Genomic DNA, 22,172 nt, shown 5'->3' with positions numbered 1-22,172 from the left:
TTTTCAAGCAATCATATAATGGCTGCATCAGAGAACTGGCATGTGGTATCCATTGTCTACAATATGATACCATTCCCAGAAACATACGAAGTTGCTTAAAGTTGCGTGGGATATTCATTTGTCTTATGGCCTGGACTCGGTCTTCAGTGAGGTGTCGAGTACCCTGGGATATACAGTGGCCCAAAAAGACAACCTTTTTCTGACATACCTGTAACTTAGTTCTATTCACCTTGCACCCTTTTTCAGCCAGGAATTGTAACAATGATAGAGTGGCTTTTAAACAAGTATCGTTATCCGGACAACATAACAATAGGTCATCTACATATTGCAACAATACACAAGTGTCAGGCGGTAGCCATTCCCTATTTTTACTTTTAAAGGTTTAGTCAGTCAGTGGGGCATCGGACAAAAGACCGTCATAACCACTTATGGGTATGGTGTCACGGGACGTCATGTGTGGAGGGACTACTGAATCAGACAACAGACTGCGTGACGCTCCTGTGTCAACCAAACAAGGAATATGTTTACCTTCCACCTTCATCAACATGTGGAGCATTTTGTTCTCTGATTCAGCTAGGACTGGGGCAAGTCATGCGGTCGGATCGTCCCTATCATTGGTACGCCTCTGTCTGTAGTCCCTCGTGTCTCTGTCCGTGTTTCCTTCCTGTTCGTCTTTTATCCTTTTCCTACAGTCTCTTTTTATATGTCCCACCTTGTTGCAGTAATAACAGGTAAGAGGTTTACGGGAGGAATTCCCTCCTTCATTGACCCGGGCAACAGTGTTAACTCCCGGTGTCCTTCTGGGTTTAGTTTCTGCTAAATCAGCCTCTATGCCTTGTGCTTTCTGCAACAATGTTCCTCTGTCCCGTATGGCTCTCCATTCGGGAGTACATGCCTTCAGTTTGTCACCTATTTGGGGTACTAGTCCTTCCATAAACTGTCGATTGAAAGCCCTAATGGTGACGGGTAAGGCTAAATCTAGACCTTCGTCAGCCATCATGCTTTCCATGTTGAGGTAAAATTCTGTAACAGTCTGACCTGGGGCCTGTTTTATGGGCGCTGTCGAACCCCTTTCCTGCTGTTTCCCTTGGCAAAATTCTCGTAACTGAGCAATAAACAGGGGTCTAGAGTCTATATGACGGGGGTGTATTCCTGGTGGATCTGCCGCTGGATCCCCTTGTGGTCTATGTGGAGCAATTTCATTCATAAATTGATTAAACATCGTTAGTGTCATTTTATGTCTACACAAATCTTCCCCATCTTGCCAAGTTGCTTCATGTGTGTCTAGTAATTGTGTCACGAATCTACAGAATGCGGCAGGTTTTGCTACGGGATCAGGAGCATTCTGTATTAATGCCATAAGAGTGTCAGCCGACCAAGGTGTCCATGTCCTCAGAACGACTTGTCGGGTCACTGTAGGTGGCTGTCCTGCTTGACCCGCATTTGGATTATTTACTTGTATTACCCTAGTCCGACTATGGACTGGAGCTACGGGCTCTGGTCTTTGAGCGCCGCAATGCACACATTCCTGTGCCCAGTCTGGGTTCTGGGTACCGCATACTCGGCATACCCATCCTCTTCCTCTTAAGGAAGGATAAAGTTTTGGTCTTTCATTACCTGGTGTGGTGGTGTTATAAGGAGGTGGAGTATCTCCCGTATTTACCCTATCGCCGGGAGCAGAAGGAAGACTTTTGTGTCGGACCTTCATATCCCATCCACCCTTTTCCTGACAATACTCCCATCCCTCCTCTTCAGCCCTGTTGGAAACCTTAATTAAACATTGTATTTGTGATACCCATCCGTTTTTCAATATCTCTCCCTGTCTGTCTTTCTTTATTTCTTCCCAACCTTCTACACTTAATCCATTTTCTCCATCCATCCCCAATTTCTTGAGAACCCTATTTGTGCCCTGTGCCTTATCCTTCCCATACAACATTGTAATTATGTCTTTAACAGCATAACATTTCTGAGATTCCTCCTGGGGTTTACCATGTGTCTGGCCCATTTTGACAGTCCTGCCTAGGTGGCGTTTGGATCACTTACTAAGTGTCTCGTTGCCTTCTCCTCCTAGGGTGCCAAAATATTAAAAACCTCTCCTGGATGAGATCGAATTACTTTATATGCTAGCCAACTGACAAATATTATGACCAGACTGACAGCTACAACATATACAAGCATTCCCTTTTGGTGGCCAAACACATATGACTAGATCTCCGGGACTTTGTGGAGACCTTTTTTCCTTCCCATTACCATGGAATCTCTCAGCATTCGTTTCTTATTCCTGCTTTATTGAGGCAGTCAGGACTTATACTTTCAACCCGTTTTTAGGCTCATGAATCAAAAAGCGTATATCAAACTTAAGTGTCGGACCCCCAAAGTACTCTTACGAGTTAAGGGCGCATTCCGTTACCCATTGGGATGATATATGTTTCAATTCACACCATACAAACAGGGCTTATCTCAGTCACAACAGACAGATGACAAGTAGACAGACAAGAAACAACGGTAACATAAGCCAAAATATTAAGTTCAAGACCCGCTTACTACAGAGGTTGGTGTTTACCTGAAGAACAATTCAGACAGATCAGGTGGGCACAGATCTAAGAAGCACAGAGTTTATAAGAAAATAAAGCTTTTCTTACCTGCGCAGGATTTGTCTGTGGTTCTTGATGTGCCCGGCCTTTTTGTTCCGTCCTTATGTTCGTTCGCCTCTTGTAGTTTCTTTCTGCAGGTCCCTTGTTCGCGGCGCCAGAAATGTTAGGTGTGACCTCAACAAGTCACCTATTTGTCAGGTTATGTTACCGTTTCCCAATTGTTAGTTAGAGTTCTTATCTAAGCAAAGAGACACGGAGGTATTCAGTATTTCTGCTCAGAAGTCCGTGTTTAACTCTGACTCTCTCTGACTCTGAGCTCTTTATTACTTCTCTTTTATAGACAGAAAAGAGCAAACATCAGCAGTGTAAAAAAACAACATTTTTGCAAAGAAAAGACAATTCTCCGGGTGTTATCAGCTGATAAGACAATCTTCTGGGCGTAGACTGCTTTTTAGGGCTGATGCGGCCTCTTCTTGATGAGTACGTGACTAAAGATGACGAGTCCTTATTTTACTGAGAAGTATAGAGAAAGACATGTATTTAGTAAGACATACTGTCAACCATTTTGTTTAGACACCCCTTAATCCTTACACTTATATTTACAAAAGTGCAAGATGTTGGGTCTCAAACACAAGAGGAGAAATCCCTCTGCGTAAGGTCTCTCCAGTGCATCTGCTAACAATTTTAGGACCACCTTCACTGCCTTTCCTCATGGACCGGATACTGACAGCCAAGATGGTGGTCCTCTGATTGAGCTCATAAATTCCTTGTTCCACCAAATATGGCATAATCCTTGACCTTATCCAGAGAGAAGTTATTTGCAGTTATTCTGGAGATTATGGGCCAAGTGCTCCTTTACTGATCCTTTAAATAGAGGCTGTAAATGCTTTCCCCTATACTGTATATATAGTGTATATACAGTATATACACAGTACATGTGTGTGTGTGTATATATATATATATATATATATATATATATATATATATATATATATATATATATATATATATATATATATATATATATATATATATACAATATGCCCCTAAAAAACCTGAAATTGCTCTTTAGATTTTAGTCCCCTCTATGTACATGGGCTGTGAAAGGATCTCACACATGTGGTATACCCGTACTCAGGAGGAGTATCATGTGTTGGATGTAATTGTTAGTATGCCTATGCTGTGTTTGAGAAATAACTTGAAATTACATCTTTGTGAAAAAGAAAAACACATTTTACTTAATCTCTTAATTTTCCCAAAAAATTTAACAAAAATGATAACTTCAAAAAACTCACCATGCCTCTTACATTGGACTGTCTATTTTACAAAAGGGGTAATTTTTGTGGTATTTGTACTGTCCTATCATTTTAGGGTCTCAAGAAATGAGACCCTAATGAGGCAGTCAGTACATCAGGACTGGTCAACTCTTAGTCTATCATTTGGGAAGCCGGATCTTCCTGACTCAAGAGGTTCCCTCTTTGGAAGAAGTGCTTGGTCAGGACCTGCTCTTGTGGCCAGGTACCAACTAGGAACCATCTGGACATCCCCAGGGGGAAGTCGGGGGTTAAGGTGGAAAGGTGTCAGAGGAACTGGCGCAGAGGAGAGTGGTGTCTTTCTGCAGATTTCTTGAATACACTATAGTGGGGCCTATAAGAGGGTGATCTGTAGCAGCAGACGGAACATATTTAGGGGTCATCTAGGGGGAGCAGAGGCAAGGGGCGTAGGATAAAAAGTCTTCTAGCCCAGCCCACTGTTTTGTATGTGTATGGACATTCCGATCCACTATTCTAGTAAGAAGGCAAGTTTTTTGATAGTTGCAAAAGCTGTGTAAGCCTATACAACCTCTTGAGTTTAGGAATGATCAGTTGTGTGTATTTGATGCAAGGGTGTTTATTATGCAAGAGGTATTTCGTACACGTCGCTTGTAAGAGAAAAAAGTGGAGGGGTAAATTAATGGGTATAGTTTGCATAATGTATAACTACCTAGGCAGAATGTTCTTTTTTAGTATGGTGGCTGTGCCGGACCACAAAAGAGGGAGTGTCCCACTTCTGAATGTTGTCTCGTATAGCAGTCAGCCTGACAAATAGTCACCATTTCTGCAGGCGGGGTGTTGTTTAAAGCATATAATTTTCAAACTTGATTTTAAGAAATAGTCGGAAAATTAGCAAAGTCTTTCAATAAGTAATATAGCAGAATATAGCTTGACTTTCATTTATGAAGAACGATAACTTATTTGCAATGTTTTATAACAGAGACTAAGACAAAGAAAAATGCTTTTTTGCTAAATATTTAGTCTTCTTGTCCTTTATATAGTAAAAAAAAAAAAAAAAAACAGTGGTGATTAACTACCACCAAAAGAAAGCCCTATCTTTCTAAAAAAAAATTGGACACAGTGTTGCATGACTAAGTGTCATTGAAAGTGTGACAGTGCTGAAAACTGAAAAATGGTCGGGACTGGAAGGGGGATATAACTGTGTGATCTTCAAGTGGTTGAAGAAAGCACTGGCTGTTCCTGTTAAAATGCAGTGTTTAAAGTGATTGTAAAGTCTAATTTAAAAAACAAACAAAAAAACAAAAAAAAACAAACATGTCATACTTACCTGCTCTGTTGCAGTGGTTTCACACAGGGCAGCCTGGATCCTCCTCTTCTCTGGTTCCTCTTCACTGCTTCTGACCCCCACAGCAAACAGCTTGCTATGGGGGCACCCAAGCCGAGCTGCAGCTCCGTGTGTCCATTCAGACACAGAGCTGGCGTTCAGCCCTGCCCCCTCTCTCCCCTGATTGGCTAACTGACTTTAATTGACAGCCTTGGGGGCCAATGGACTAATTGATAAACATTAGGAAACTGACCCACTGTTGATCTGGGGTTGTTCTGCCATAAAGTAAGTACTTCCCTTTCCTGTTGAGAACGCCATATTTATGGGCCCCCAAGAGAAACATTTGGAATCTCTTTCCAAATCCTTGTTTTCTCTAGCACACCCTACATTTGCAGCCTGCCATGGCTATCATATGAATCTTCTATGTCTTAGCGGAATAGTCTAAACTTATGTTAACCTCCCTGGTGGTGTTCCCGAGTGTGGCTCGGGTTAAATTTCAGTACCATTAGCAGTAACCCCGTGCTACAATCGGGATTGTATCTCGGGATCCTGGTGCAGTATACTTACCTTGTCCCCAGGATTCTATGATGTTCCCCTGCTGTGTCTGCAGGCTGTGTCCTTCATCCCGATGTCCTGGGTGCCAGGCTCCGTTCCCTGCGAGTGTCGCAATGCACGGGGCCAGCGGCAAATTAAAAGAATTGAATCTTACAGATTACATTACTGTATGAAATTATTTCACATCCCTTTTGTCCCTAGTGGTTTCTCCAATGCCCTGCATGCAGTTTTATATTATATATGCTGTTCTTTCTGCCTGGAAATTTGAGATTGTCTATAGCAACCAAAAAGTGTCCGCTAGAAAACAGCGATAATAAATTAGAACCCCTTGCATAATTGAGCGATAGTGAATAGTGGGGAATTTTTTTTTTGTTATTATTATTATTTTATTATTCTTTTTTATAATTATTTATAGTTATTTATTATATCATAATTTATGATTTTGTGTTTCAAACTTTATCATACCCGGGATATCTACTAGACTCTTGTTTGGACAGATTTAAGTGTGTTATTGCTAAGAATTACAGGCCTAAAATATAAAACGCCAAATTTCTATGCAAACAGTTGTACCGCTTTCAGACACAAGAATCTGACATAATCATACCGCCAGGGAGGTTAACCACTTCAATACCAGGCACTTAAACACCTTCCTGCCCAGACCAATTTTGAGCTTTCAGTGCTGTCGCACTTTGAATGACAATTGCGCGGTCATGCTACACTGTACCCAAATGAAATTTTTATAATTTTTTTTCCCACAAATAGAGCTTTCTTTTGGTGGTATTTGATCACCTCTGCGGTTTTTATTTTTTGCTAAACAAATAAAAAAATACCGAAAATTTTGAAAAAAAAATGTTTTTTTTGTTTCAGTTTCAAAACTTTGCAAATAAGTAAGTTTTCTCCTTCACTGATGGGCACTGATGGGGTTACACTGATGGGCAATGATAAGGCGGCACTGATGGGCACCGATGAGGTGGCACCAATGAAGTGGCCCTGATGAGGTGGCATTGATGGACACCGATATGTGGCACTGATAGGCAGCACTGATGGGTGGCACTGATGGGCGACACGGATGGGCACTGATAGGTGGCACAAATTGGCACTGATAGCTGGCACGGATTGGCATGGATGGGCATGGGTTAGTCGGCACAGGTGGGCATGGGTTAGTCGGCACAGGTGGGCATGGGTAGGCGGCACAGGTGGGCATGGGTAGGTGGCACAGATGGGCATGGGTAGGCGGCACAGGTGGGCATGGATGGGCACTGATAGGTGGCATGGATGGGCACTGATAGGAACTGATAGGCGGCATTGTATTATAATATATTGTACTAATGGATGCCAATCAGTGCCAAACAATAATGCATGCCAATCAGTGATGCCCATTGTGGGCACTGATTGACATCCATTATGGGCACTGATTGGCATCCATTGTGGCACTGACTGGAATTCCTGGTGGTCTAGGGTGGCATACCTTGTCCTGGGCATCCCTGGTGGTCTGGTGGCGTCCCTGGTGGTCCAGTGTGGGCATCCTCGGGGGGGGGCTGCGCTGATAATCGATCAGCACAGACCCCCCCTGTCAGAGGAGCAGCCGATCGGCTCTCCTCTACTTGCGTCTGACAGACGCGAGTGAGGAAAAGCCGATCACCGGCTTTTCCTATTTACACTGTGATCAGCCGTGATTGGACATGGCTGATCACGTGGTAAAGAGTCTCCGTCGGAGACTCTTTACCGAGATCGTAGTTGCCGGGTGTCAGACTGACACCCCGCAACAACGATCGCCGCGATGCGCGCCCCCGGGGGCGCGCAGCAGCTCATAATCCTGATCACGTCATATGACGTCCGATCAGGATTATACAACCACTTTGCCACCGTCAATTTGTTATAGGGCGGGCGGCAAGTGGTTAAAGGATATCCCCACACTCTTGCATGTGGGTTAGTTGACATCTCTTGTTTTATCTAATGCATGTCTCCTATCAGTGATTATGCAGGATATTTTTCTTCCAAATCTGCGTCTGTCCTGAAATACCTCATCAAAAATCCCTCATCACTGTCTAAATGAATTCAGTGCTGTGTATGTTTACACAGCCACTGCTACAGTTAGAAAGATTGACTCTCTTTTTGTTATTCCTGATGGTTTCCGTAATGGAGAACCAAATTCTTGTGCCATCATGTATTAGTGGCTCAGACAGATCATCATTCAAGTTGACACTAGTGCTGCTGCATAATCCTGCATTTTTTAGTGCATGTTTTTATTTGTATGTTTGTTTTTTTTATGCTTCAAGCGCTTATGTTTAGTCGGAGGAAACTGGTTGGTAAACACAAAGCCCTGCCTAAAACGCATCAAAAAAGCATGTACATGCCTTTTTTGTTTGCTTTTAATGTGCTTTCATTGAAGTCTATGGGCCAACGCATTGTTGGTCCATAGACTTCAATATTGTGCTTCACGAAAAAAAAAACACCTGCACCTTTTCAAAAATTGCACAACACCATGTTGCATTGATGTGAAAGAACACTATAGAAAATAATGTAAATCTGATTAGCTGTGCATTGCAGCATGGCAGCAAACAAATAAGAAATCACACTAGTGTGAACGGTGCTTTAGGTTGGATTCACACCGCAACAGTGGCTTACAGCAGGGGTCCGGTGAGTACCTGTTTACTGTCTCAGGTCCGATGTCAACCTGAATTTTGGGCTGAATTCAGACCTGAAACGGACGAGAAGACGAACAGGACTCCTGTGCAATTCGCCCCGGAGCCCCTCCGGAGATGTGTGAACCGGCTCTATAGAGAGCCGGTCACAATCTCCTGACATGTGAATTGGCAATTGACAATAGTGTGAACCCAGCCTTAAAGTGGAAGTAAACTCCTCTATCGGGGCAAATGGTTATTCCTGTGCTGCTCCTAGTGAAAACTATTTAGTTGAATAGCTGCATACACCGATATGGACCAAACCTTGTCCAATAGGAAGAATTTTATGGGGATAGTTGGTGTCGCGCTATTAATAGCGCGACAGCAACTCTCCCCATAAACTCCCCTATCGTTTTCATCCACGGAAGCTGCCATCTTTGCCTCTGTTTAATCTTCAGCTGCCACGGTGCTGCACATGTGATCCGTTATGACACCAGCCATTGGGTGGTTTAACAGTTTGGTTGAGAGCACAGCCAATGTGCAGTTAGCATTCCCGGCATGCCATTTTTTTAAAACTGTTTAAATCGATGGCTTTACTTCCACTTTAAGGATCAGGTTCATACCATTCCTGTTAAAGCTCATTCCACTAGGTCTGTGAGTGCCTCTTGGGCTTTTCAGCATCAGGCAATTGTTTTACAGATTTTCAGGGTTTACCTGTTTTAGGTATATGGTCTTTCAGGCAGCACTTTGAGCTGTAGGTTGCCCCCAGTTTTGTTATTTTTTTATGTGGGCCTGCTTTGGATGTCCCAGTTGTTTTTGAATCCTTTGTCCCTAATAGGGATGAGCTTCGTGTTCGAGTCGAACGCATGTTCGACTCGAACATCGGTCGTTCGGGCGTTCGCCGAATTCCGAACGTTTGGGCCGTTCGCGGCAAAATTTGTGTGGCCCACAATGCACTGCGATGGCGCAATGCATTGCTGTCTCACGATTGGCCAAGCATGCACTGTGACCCCGCATGCTTGGCCAATCGCAGGGCCAGCAGCGAGGAGAGCAATGGTTGGCCACAGGCATCCTGCCTGTGGCCAATCATAGCTCAGGCTGTGTAGTGCACGCCCCACACTATATAAGGCCGCCTTTAAGGCGGCCTCCTGTAGTGTGTTACGTTGCATCTGAAGCAGTGGGTGTTCTGTGTACCTTCAACACAGTACACACCAATCGTTTTTGGCTGATTTCCTATCTTGCTGCTGTGTAGTGGTTGTTGTCTGTGCCCTGACTGCAGTATACACCACTATATTCACCTCACCTATATAGCTAGTGATCTAGCTTTAACCACTTAACAACTGCCCATTGCCGATTAACGGCTTCAGGGCGGTTGTTTAACTCAGAGAGGCCGTTAATTAACGGCCTCCCAGAATTCTGCTCTCGCGTGCCCCGAGGTGTGCGCACTCGAGAGCATCCGTGACCGCCGGGTCCATAGGACCCGGCGCATCACGGTAAACGGCCGCTCATAGCGGCCGTTTACCACGTGATTGCTCCGTCAAATGACGGAGTGATCACTTGGAAACAAACCGGCGTCATGTTATGACGCCTGTTCCTCCCTCCCCTTTCTGTACCGATCGGTACAGCGGAGGGGAAAGAGATCGCTGTCAGCAGCGATGTGGGCTGCATCTGCAGTGCCCACATCGCTGCTCACCGAATTTAACCCCTCAATTCCCTGCCAATACTCTGCAATACCAGTGCATACTCTGCAGTACCCTGCCATTACTCTGCAGTACCCCGCCATTATTCTGCAGTACCCCGCCATTACTCTGCAGTACCCCGCCATTACTCTGCAGTGCAGTACCCTGCCATTACTCTGCAGTGCAGTACCCTGCCATTACTCTGCAGTACCCTGCCATTACTCTGCAGTACCCTGCCATTACTCTGCAGTACCCCGCCATTACTCTGCAGTACCCCCCATTACTCTGCAGTAACCCCCATTACTCTGCAGTACCCCCCAATACTCTGCAGTACCCGCCATTACTCTGCAGTACCCCCAATACTCTGCAGTACCCTGCTATTACTCTGTAGTACCCCGCCAATACCCCGCCAATACTCTGTAATACCCTGCCATAAATTGCCATACCCAGCCATACTCAGAGATACCCAGCCATACTCGGTGATACCCTGAAATACCCAGCCATAGACGCCCCCCACCCCTCACCGCCCTCCGGTGCTTCTACCAACTCACCAGTACGATCAAAGCCAGAATCTTTTTTTTATTTTTTATTTCAGGCTTCCCAGCCTAGAGGTGAGATGTGGGGTCATATTGACCCCCCAGATTTCACTGTAAAGAGGACCTGTCACCCCATATTCCTATTACAAGGGATGTTTACATTTCTTGTAATAGGAATAAAAGTGATCAAAAATATATTTTTGGGAAAAAAAATGTCAAACTAAAATAAATAAAGTAAAATGAACAATAAAAAAATAAAATAAAAATTAAAGCGCCCATGTCCCCATGTGCTCGCATGTGCCACACATGTGAGGTATCGCCGAGAATGTTAGAGCGAGAGCAATAATTCTAGTCCTAGACCTCCTCTGCAACTCAAAACATGTAACCAGTAAAAAAATATTTAAAGCGTCGCCTATGGGGATTTTTAAGTAGCGACGTTTGGCGCCATTCCACGGGCATGTGCAATTTTGAAGAGTGACATGTTTGATATCTATTTACTCAGCATAACTTCATCTTTCACTTTATGCAAACATTGGGCTAACAAGTGGTTAATAATAGAGCTTGCAGTCAGTAGTGTTAGGAGATAGTGCGTGCTGTCTGCGTGCTCTGTACCCAGTACATACCGCTATAATATAGGGCAGGCCCCTACTTTCAAACATCCAACTTACAAACATCTCCTACTTGCAAACGGAAGGAGACAGCAGCAAGTGAGATGAAAAAAGATGGACGACAAAACAAATTATACAGGGGTGATAACCCTTCCCTATGTTTTCCAAAAAGCTTAAAGATATTTTTTTTGACTGGAGCTACACTTTAAAAATGTACCGGTTGAAAATGACAAACAGATTCAACTTAACACAACAAACCTACACAGTCCCTGTCTTGTTTGCACCGCCTGTATACTGCTGTTCTGAGTATATAGGGCCTGGGGGCCACACGCATTTCCTTTTTTTAATATGGGTACGGGGTTCCCCTTAATATGTGTACAAGACCCAAATAGGCTGGTAATGGGCAGGGAGGGCTACCCATGCCATTTTTCTGAATGATTTTCAACCATATTGCAGGAACCAGATATAACATTAAAACCGCAAGCAGTTTTAAATGGTGTTATTTCCGTTTAATGTCATTTTGTGCAGGGACTGTTCTAAACACGGGAAACACGTGGCACTTCACAGGCATACTATAGACACCCCCCAGGCACCATATTTAAAGGAATATTTCACTTTTTTTTTTTCACTTTAATCGTCATTAAAATCAGTGCTCCCGCCAAAACGGTAGTTTTTAAAACTTTTTTTTGCAGTGACCCATGTCCCCTGAGGCAGGAGGCAGGTCGCCAAACCCTTTTTAGGACACTATCTTGCATATTAGCCGTTAAAATTAGCACTTTCCAATTCGAACGTTCGAGTCCCATAGACTTCAATGGGGTTCTAACGTTCGTGCCGAACGCGGGGGTCGTTCGCAAGTTCTGGTGCGAACCGAACCGGGGGGTGTTCGGCTCATCCCTAGTCCCTAATGATGTGAAAGGAAATAGGGTGTTTGTGGTATTTGCACATTTTATGGTAAGTATAAAAATCCTATTTTAAACAATATAATCCAATGTATCTCAATTTACCAGGACTTTCATAATATAAAGCACCACATCTTCTTGTTTCATGATTCTGTGCAGCCTACCTTTTCATCCTCTCAAGCTGGCATCTATCGATTTAATGTAATGTAGAAGCAAAGTATAGAAGATAAATGTCAGAATAAAAATTATAGCTCCTTAGTAGGCTGGTTTTGTCAATCACATTTGATTAACTGAAAACTTTTCAACTTGACTTGGCTGCAACTATAATATGTCAAATGAAATGCAATACAATGAGCAAAAGTTCATTATTTGGTTATTAAATGGGTTTACCTATTGATCCTTTGGCTTCTTTCTCTTCTGAGTTAGTTCTGCCTAGCAAACAACAGCCAGCAGTAACAACACTTTGTTCTAGCTAAATCCATGTAAACAAGTCCTGCACAATGAGTTAAAGCCATCATTTTCTGCATATTAAACAATATTGATTTTTCTGTATTGATTACACTTCTTAATTAATAATAAAGTAACATCGATTAACAGTAATTTACTGGAACAATATTTGAATGCATGTCACAGTTTAATTTATATGAAAATGATTGTGCCACCAGTATGTGACTGTTTTTTATTATTCTAGGTGGTGAAATTTACCAAATCTTTTGAGCTGCTGTCCCCCAAATGCAGTGCTGATGCAGAGAGCAGGTAAATTCCAATAATAAACTGTATTAAATACAGTATTAGGGCATTATTACAGTGCCGTTGCTATGCTGTGATGGAGGTTTTTGTGGTCTGGTCTTCCTACCCTTATGTTTACTTAAGTATCCCTTCTTTGATAATGCATTTGTTCATATAGACAGACACCCAGGAATAGAGTTACATTAGCCCACATACAAATGTTAAATTTTTTTTAAGTGTTACTAAATCCACAACAGTAAAATCAGTATGTATATGCGGTAAAGCATGCTTGTTATACTCACTGTGGAACCTAATGCCCCCTACACACGATCGGACTTTCTGACAACAAAACCATCGATTTTTGTTTGAAGGATGTTGGCTCCAACTTGCCTTGCATACACACGGTCACACAAATGTTGGCCAACAATTACGAAGGTAGTGACGTATGTGATATCTCCATTATGAACGCTAGTTATATCTCTGGCTTGTACTTGATTCCGAGGATGCGTGGACTTTTGTCCGACGGACTTGTGTACACACAATTGGAAAGTCCGGCAACAAACATTTGTTGGTGGAAAATTTGAGAACCTGCTAGTCAACATTTGTTGGCGGAAAGTCCGACAACAAAAGTTCAATGGAGCATACACATGGTCAGACTTTCCGCCAACAAGTTTGCGTCCAACATTTGTTGACGGAAATTCCGATTGTGTGTACGGGGCATAAGGTGTTAATCCTTGCATTGTGTATAAAGGCTGTGTGATCCTGTCTCTCTGATCCTCCTCTTCTTCCACTGACTCCAGTCCATTTCTTGATAGAACAGAGCATTAGGGGACAAGCTGCACATGCTCAGTTTGGTGTGTATTGCTAGAGAGTTTATTTTTTCTTTTTTTCTTGGGAGGGTGCATGTGATCAGCACAGGGCCAATCAGCACTGTCCAGACAGAGGATCAAGGATCCTGCAGTCTTATAAGACAATCAGGGGGAATGAAAAATCCTCCTACAAGCTTTACCCAGACACTAATAGAAGTCAAAAGACTGCTGATGAAAAAAGGTATTTAGCAGTTTATATTTACTAAAATAATTGCATTTCCATGCTCTGTGTACTGTGGGAGACCCGATATAGTGAATGCAGGATCCTGGGTTTAGTAACACTTTAAGTGCACTTTAAAGGTGAACTTAAGAGAGGTATTAAAAAGACACAGATTCATGTAGTATTTGTTGAAACAAAAAACATTAATTGTGTTTGTGACATGTCCACCTCTCCTCCCCATGTTCTGCCTTCAGCACTAGAGCTCTAATGCATGGTCAGAGCCTTTTCCCACTTGCAACCTTGAGAGGGTGCCAAATCTTCAGAGGTGCCCCAATCTATCCAAAAAAGACCTTACATAAATGTGAAACCTATATAAAGGAAAATGTATGTACATTAGGGTGGGAGATGATCTTGCCACAATGAATAGGTTCAGTTGCCATCCCTACTCCTTTAAATCTTTTGCTCGCCTACTCCCTTCTTGAACCACCAAGCTCCTCCAACTTCTTGCTCAGCATCCACCCTGCAATGCTCCATTCTCTCCTCTTGTTCAGTCCAGAATGATATTACTATTATCAGTATTTTTTTTTATCATACAGTGAGTGTAATCATTTGTATCTATCAATATACTGTAAGTGTATGGTGTAAACTGATAATGATAACTGATAATGATGCCTTTCAAATCCGGTTTGGATGCATAAGCACTGATCTAACATTGTTGTTTAGCCCTGTCCTACCCGTTGCTTCAATTTGCTAAATGGCTTAAGATTTGTATGCATATGTATGCATCTGGGCCTTGTGTGTGTTTTTATTAGTTGTCCACTTTGATTTTTATATTGGTGTTTGGTGGCCAATCTGGCCAATTTTTTGTTATGAATTATATTTCAAAAAAGTTTTTTCTAATTAGTAATGCCGCGGAGGGTTCTCTTTTACGACTACTTTTGGGTAGTCGCTCTACGACTCCCCACTATTTTTAGTATGATATATACTTGAGATTTTTATAAATTTTAAATGTATATACAGTACCTTTTACATAAATCCTAGCCCTAATAAAGAGAAAAGGAGAATAAGAGCAAGGTGAGCCGGTGAAACATGTTGTTTATTGGAAAAAAACGTATTTTGGTGTCACGCTACTCCTTATCTTTTTATCCTAATGGGATAAAGGTCTTTACTCAAGTTTTTTTTTTGACTATCAGCCGATCAAATAGAGAGGCTTTTGACAGTCAGCAGAAGTACAATGATGATAACCTCTCCATTATTTTATTTTAAAAAAAAAACATCTGTAGGAATATTTGAAGTACTTGTCAGTGTTTGTATTAATGCAGTTTCTGTATTTTTCCTTTTATAAATTGTTTTTTTTTATAAATACAATTATGGCACCAGTATAGCTGATAAAGCTTTTATTTGCAGCCCCTTGCATGTTCTCTACTGAGAAATATACATTCTGTAGAACCAATATCACAATACACACAGATACTTTCTTTATTACTCTGTTCATCTCCTATCCCCACGTTATGAACACATTTTGTTTCTGAAAACTACTTCATATCTTTGCTTTTCATGATGTTACACAAAATGTGAATTCTCATTGATTTCCACTGCAAAGCTGAAAAAGACTTATAAAATATTTATATGCTTTTTTTTGTGCAGTCAGACTGAAAGGTATTTCTAGAATGTGTTGTATACTAAATTTTAGAAGAAATTGATGTCTTTGAGATTAAATAAAATTCACGGTGCCACTTACAAAACTGAATTTTTTTCGAATTGGTCCGACAAGTTATTTTTTTTTGAAACTCCGTTTTTTATTAATAATATTTGGCACAGACATATATAATAAGCAGACTGTATACATCTTTGTGGGATATAAACATAACTTGATAAACAATGACAAGCCGTACAACAATAATTGCCCTGTACCTCAGTTATAACAAAATCATATTCCACTTGTATTTTTTATTTCCACCCTCTCCCCCCACCCTCCCAACAACAACAAACAACCCAACAAAGAACAGATGCACTCATAAGGATGCCAATTAGGTGGGTATGAGGTCTAGAACCTCAAATCATCCTGTCAAGGGCCTAGAAATCCCATGGCAGCGCTAATTACCGCACAACAGATCATAGAGGAGCAGAATTACATGTATCTATCCCATCCACCCAGTCTCCCCATATTTTGAGGAATTTCCCTGGCTTACCCCTTGTTTCATACGTTATTTTATATATTGGCAAGTCTTGGTTAATCAAAGCTTTCCATTTGTTCAGGGAGACCAATGATGTGCGCGTCCAATGTAATAGGACCGTCTTCCTAGCATAATAAAGGAGAAAACGCAAAAATTGTTTCTGATGGTTACTAATGCCAACCTCCTCAAAAACTGAGAGGAGGCACCATTTAGGGCTACAAATATTGGGGAGGTCAAAGGTAGTCGCCACAAAGTGGGTCACCTGAGACCAAAATGGTCTTATCCGCTCACAGTCCCACAACATATGTAGTAGGTTACCTTCTTCCCTACCACATTTATGACACAGAGGAGAAGGCAGTTTCCGCATACGGAAAAGGCGTAGAGGAGTATAGTATATCCTATGAAAAATGCGTATCTGGATCATTTTATCTCTGGCGGAAATAGCAGTGCTAAAATAAGTATCTAGAAGTTCCTCCCAATTATCGTCCGACAGGTCAGGTACACCCCTCGTCCATTGTTGTCTCAGGATTTGCAATCTAGAAATTTTAGGCTCATTCAATAATTTGTAATAATTGGAAACCAGTTTAGTATGTTCTGGTTGGGCAAGCGCCCCTTCCAAAGTAGAATTCTGAAAGGTAACAGCTCGGAGCCCAAGTTGAGACTCGGCCGCATGCTGCAACTGTAAATATCTAAACCTCCAGGATTCAGGTATACCCAACTCTTGTCGGAACGCCGGGAAGGTTTTAAATCTACCCTCCTCGTACAATTGGTGGACATATTTCAAACCCCTTTCGGCCCAATTGCCAGCGAAAGGGAGATCTCTAAAATGTGGGAACACCGGATTATTCCATATGGGTTGATTAGGAGAAATCGTGGGGTGGGGTTCAGGCACCAGTGTCTTACATATCTTAAAGATTTTGAGAGAGTTTGCAATCATATCTGTACCCCTCCTCTCAGAAATCGCTCCTCTAAAGATCACATTTGACAGTGTTTCATAGGAGGAGAGCAACGCTGCCTCTGTTGCAGTAGCAGCATTGTTCAACTGTGGAAATAGCCACCAATGAACATATACCAACTGTGATGCATAGTAGTACAATCGCAGATTCGGTATTGCTAGCCCCCCTTTGTGTATAGGTAATTGTAAAGTAGCCAATGCAATCCGTGGATTCTTGGGAGACCATAAAAATGTAGATATCAAAGAGTCAATCTCTTGAAAGATCTTCTTTGGTACATACACTGGGCAATTCGCCAAGACATACAGCAACTTAGGGAAAAACACCATTTTAAATAAATTAGCCCTCCCCATCAATGTAAGAGGTAAACCCACCCAGTTATTGAGTTTAGCCTTAAGCGAAGCTATACAAGGAAGAAGGTTATCCTGGATGTATGCCGAAATCGGTAGCCTAACCACCACCCCCAAGTATTTAAACGATGTTGTGAATTGAAGCGGACAATGTTGTGGCAAGTGGGCAGGGGACTCTGAGTCTAACGAAAATACAGTGGACTTAGTCCAGTTAATCTTCAGGCCTGAATATACGCCAAAATCAGTGATCAACCTCAGCATTTTGGGAATCGTGTATTTAGGGTTTGACAAGTAGAGCAACATATCATCAGCATATAGCGAGATACGTTCTTCCAAGGAGCCAGTCCACATGCCCTGAAGTTCCGGAGAACTCCTCAATAACCTCGCTAGAGGTTCCACTGCCAGGGCATACAACAGGGGTGACAGAGGACAACCCTGTCTGGTGCCCCTGTGGATTCTGAAGGGTCTAGAAATAATCCCATTAAGCCTAAAACGGGCAATAGGTTGATCATACAATATCCTAATCCAGGTGATAACATTCTGTCCAAAACCAAATTTTTCCATAATATATATAAGGTATGGCCACTCCACGGAATCAAATGCCTTGTGGGCATCTAAAGATACAATAGCTCGGGGGACAGACAATTTATTGGGGGCTTGTAAATTAGTGTATAATCTGCGAATATTACTATAAGTGGACCTACCAGGGATAAAGCCAGTTTGGTCTGGATTAATAAGAGCAGTAATGATGGTATTTAGACGGGTGGCCAAAATCTTAGATAAAATTTTTAAGTCCGTATTAATTAACGAGATGGGTCTGTAGGATTCACAGTATTGTGGGTCTTTATTGGGCTTGGGAATTAATACAATTAGGGCCTCCTTCATAGATGATGGTAAGCAGCCTTGCTCAAAAATAGTCGAGTAAAGCTTTCTTAGTCTAGGGATTAGGCCATCTTGATATTCTAAATACCACTCTATAGGGAAGCCATCTGGGCCTGGAGTTTTATGTTTAGCAAAACTTTTAATGGTAAGCAGTATCTCCTCGGCGGAGATAGGTGATTCTAGAGACATCTTTTGTTCTAAGGGTAGTACCGGGAAGTCAATTCTATCCACATATTCATATAATTCTGGGATGGTATAATGGGCTTGGGAGCGGTACAATTCCGTGTAAAATTTGTAAAAAGTTTCTACGATCTCCTCCTGAGTATCCCTGAGAGTGTTTGAGGTATCATAAACACAGGGGATGAAAATAGGGTCCGGGAGCGGAGCGGCCAAAAACGCCAGCAATTTCCCGCTTCTGTCCCCTATCTCAAAAATCCGTTGACGTTGGTATAGATTTTTCTTTTGTGTTTTCGAGAGCAGTGCAAGTTCATACTCCCTACTAACACTTTGCAGAGTTTGATAATGATGAGGAGAGGGATCTCTAACGTAAGAGTCTTCTGCCCCCTGTAACTGATTGGCCAGAGTTCTCAAACAATCCCCAGTCGCTCTCTTGAAATCCGATACTCCTTGCATATACGCCCCCCTAGAGACCGCTTTGAAAGCATCCCAGGTGATTAGTTCGGGGACCTCTTCCCTATTTTCCTTCCAAAAGTGTGTCACTGCGTCCCTACAAATAGATGCTACCATGGTCTCCTGCAACCAATATGGGCTCATCCTCCACACACGCTCACCCAGGACAATGCCCGCTCTCATAGTCAGTTGTAGAGGTGAGTGATCCGATATAGCCCTGGGTAGATAGGAGATAGCCTCCACCTCTGGCAATGCAGCCCCAGGAAGGAAAAACATGTCCAATCTAGAAAGCGATCTATAGGATGCCGATGCACAAGAGAATTCTCGGGTATCCGGGTGCTTCCATCGCCAGACCTCCTTGAGGTCATAGGACGCAGCCCAGTCACTTAATACTGTAGATGATGGTCTAGTGCAGCGTAGCCTATCCTGATCAGCATTCATGACCTAGTTAAAATCCCCTCCCATAATAAGGTGACCACGCAACATAGGGAGAACCACCGCCATGCAGGCTCCCAATCTTTGTAAATCAAATGGTGGGGGCATGTAAAGGTTTACCAAAGTATATAACACACCCAGGTATTGCAGTATGACCACTACATAGCACCCCTGCGGGTCAGTCCTAACCTCTAGTATCTGGACAGGTAGGGACCGTAATATGAGTATAGATACCCCTCTAGAATAGGTCGAGTAAGTGGCATGGAAAGCATGAGCAATATGCCTCTTTTTCAGGGCCATAACCTTTGAACCCATCAGGTGAGTTTCCTGAAGCATAATTATTTGCGCCTTAGTGCGTTTCAAATAGTCAAAGACCAGTGATCTCTTAATCTTCGAGTTCAGCCCCCTGACATTCCAAGTAAGACAGTTAAAGCTCATTCGTATAACACAGTAGTCATATGGAGGGGGGAGAGGAGAGAGGGCAGGACAGCAAAAGGGTCCCACTCCCCCCCCCTCGCCCCCGACACATTATAGACAATAAACCTAAAATGAAAAAGTTGAAACTCCCACCAAGATTTTCGGTGTCGTTGCGTGCGTGCATCAGTTATACCAAGGAAAAAAAACAGGAGCAAACATCTCCAGACTAACCTTCCCCATTCCCCCCTCCCCCCTCCCTGCTCATTACCCCCAACCATAACGAGCTTTAGCCCAAAAAGAAAAGCAAAAAGGGAAGAAAAACAGAAAAACTGTTTAGTCCAGGGAGTGACCAGTCGTTGCTCCCAGTGTCAGTTTAGTAAAAAAAAAACTATGTCAGATCAGAAAAGAGGAAGCTTGTGCCTCCTCCGGCAAAACATATCACAAATAAGGCACCTGATACAGTAGCCAAAGAAAGATATGCGCATCCCAGAGTAATTGTAGACGCCAGGTCCGGGTCCGCCAGCAGGGCAAAATGGCGGTTCAGTGTCAATTCCGGTGCTTTGGGTAGGACAACTGCAAAGAGGAACAAGAACAGAATAAAGTCAACCAGAAAGTACCGTATAGAGTGGTCGTCCTCCGCCATGTGTATAGAATTCCATCATAAACTGTAGGGAAGGCACACAACGTGACGGCCATGAGAAAACAGGCAGGGACCGGAATGTTACAGTCCATCCAACCAATCCGAGGCTTCATTGGGTGAAAGGAAAAATTGTACCTTGCCGTCATTAACAACTCGTAATTTGGCCGGGTACATCATACTATATGGAAGATTTTTCTCTCGGAGGCGTTTCTTAACATGGAGGAAGGCCGCTCTTTGCTTTTGAGTAGTAGCAGAAAAATCCGGGAAAATGGAGATCTTTTTTCCGTTGTATTGTATATCTTGTAAGTTCCGCGCGGTACGCATAATGCATTCTTTATCCCGAAAATGAAGGATCTTGGCTAAAATGGGTCGCGGAGGGGCTCCAGGGGGCATAGGGCGCATGGGCACCCTATGAGCCCGTTCGATTGCAAACAGAGGTGACAGTGCCTCCCGTCCCAACAGAGTGCTCAGCCATTGCTCCAGGAATTGCTCCGCGTCCTTGCCCTCCGCACCCTCAGGGAATCCCACGAAACGTAAATTATTCCTGCGCATTCGGTCCTCAAGGTCTCCCAATTTAGCAGCATGTTCAGTAATCTCTTGTTGATGTGTGCGGAGAGTAGCAGACATAGGTTGCATATTGTCCTCCACCTCACTGATTCTTTGCTCCGCAGTGGAAATCCTAGAGCGAATCTTTTGCATGTCATGCTTAACAATAGAGAGATCCAGCCTAACCGTTTCGATCTGTGTGGTCAGAGTGGTTTGGCATTGATGGATAGCGTCCATAACATGCTTCAAAGTAAGTTCCTCCTCACCCTCTGCCGTTCTCTCCCCCTCCGACCCCCTGTCCACCTGTGGAGTGGGATCCCCCGGATCGCTGTCTCTCTCCCAGGCCTCACCCTCCTCCCAGGGGTCTACGGCCTGCTCTGCTCTCGGGGACGCTGGGGGGGGGGTATGCTGTCCATGCAGAGAATCCGCAAAATGTTCCCTGATAGTTGTCGGTGGTTTCGGCTTACCCGGAATACCGGAGGGCACATGTGAGTTCGCCGAGGGGCCGGAGTCAGCCTTCGCCTGTGCCTTGCCTTTAGAGGACTTCCCCGTGGCGGAGGACGCGCCGGCGCCATCTTTGGCCTTGCTGCCCGTCAGCGTGGCCGCCCGGTCCGCGGCGGATTTCTGGCTCGCAGGACCGTTCCGACCCATTCCAGCGGGTGCCCGTGAAGGTAGTGGGCAGTGGGGTGGTGGCTATAAGGTCGGTATCTAGGTAGGGATAACGGATGCTGTTCAGGATGAATCGGTGCCGGAGGAGCTCCGTAAGCTTGCTGCTCACATGTCCGCCGCTGGCCACGCCCCCTGGTCCGACAAATTTAATGACAGTACAAAATGTGTAGTGGGAACTGTTATTTGCTATTTTCTGTGTCAATATGGTTGGTTTTTAAGGCATGAAAAGCAAATCAGTAAGAGTAATTTCAGTAATAATAAATAATGATGTACTGTATCACAATAATGAAACAGTAGAGAAATAATGTTTGACTTAAGCAAGCAGATTTTCATCAATAACAATTAAGACTGAATGTACGATAAGGAAATGGTTTCTACACAGTTGGGCTTTGGCTACAAAGAAATAATGAAATCAGAAAAAATCTCACCTGAACAAAAATGGATCTATAGTTCATAATGGCAGAAATGTAGAATTCAAGGATCGCTGCTGACAGCTATAGCTACTGATGTGATTGCATGAAAAAAATCTGACAGGTTGTTTGTACTGAAGTCAATCAATGGACCAACTTGGCTTATGTAAAATGTGATTACCTTGGGTCCAGAATGCATGTAACACCGGACA

At 43.2% G+C, this 22,172-nt stretch overlaps 1 protein-coding gene across 1 annotated transcript in view; it reads left to right on the top strand.

The window, feature by feature from the left end:
• The window catches only part of PDE11A (phosphodiesterase 11A), an 899,055-nt gene that overhangs the window by 393,308 nt on the left and 483,575 nt on the right, over positions 1–22,172 (top strand). Inside the window, exon 5 of the mRNA XM_077448090.1 lies at positions 12,785–12,849. Coding sequence (XP_077304216.1) covers positions 12,785–12,849 — 65 coding nt within the window. The remainder of the gene's footprint in view (positions 1–12,784; positions 12,850–22,172) is intronic.

This window comes from Lithobates pipiens, unplaced genomic scaffold (genome assembly GCF_037356315.1).
Source record: "Lithobates pipiens isolate NorthernLeopardFrog02 unplaced genomic scaffold, aLitPip1_a1.2 Scaffold_22, whole genome shotgun sequence".
Taxonomy (NCBI): domain Eukaryota; kingdom Metazoa; phylum Chordata; class Amphibia; order Anura; family Ranidae; genus Lithobates; species Lithobates pipiens.
Note: the sequence above shows the minus strand (reverse complement) of the source record. Positions and strands in the feature narration are given on the sequence as shown.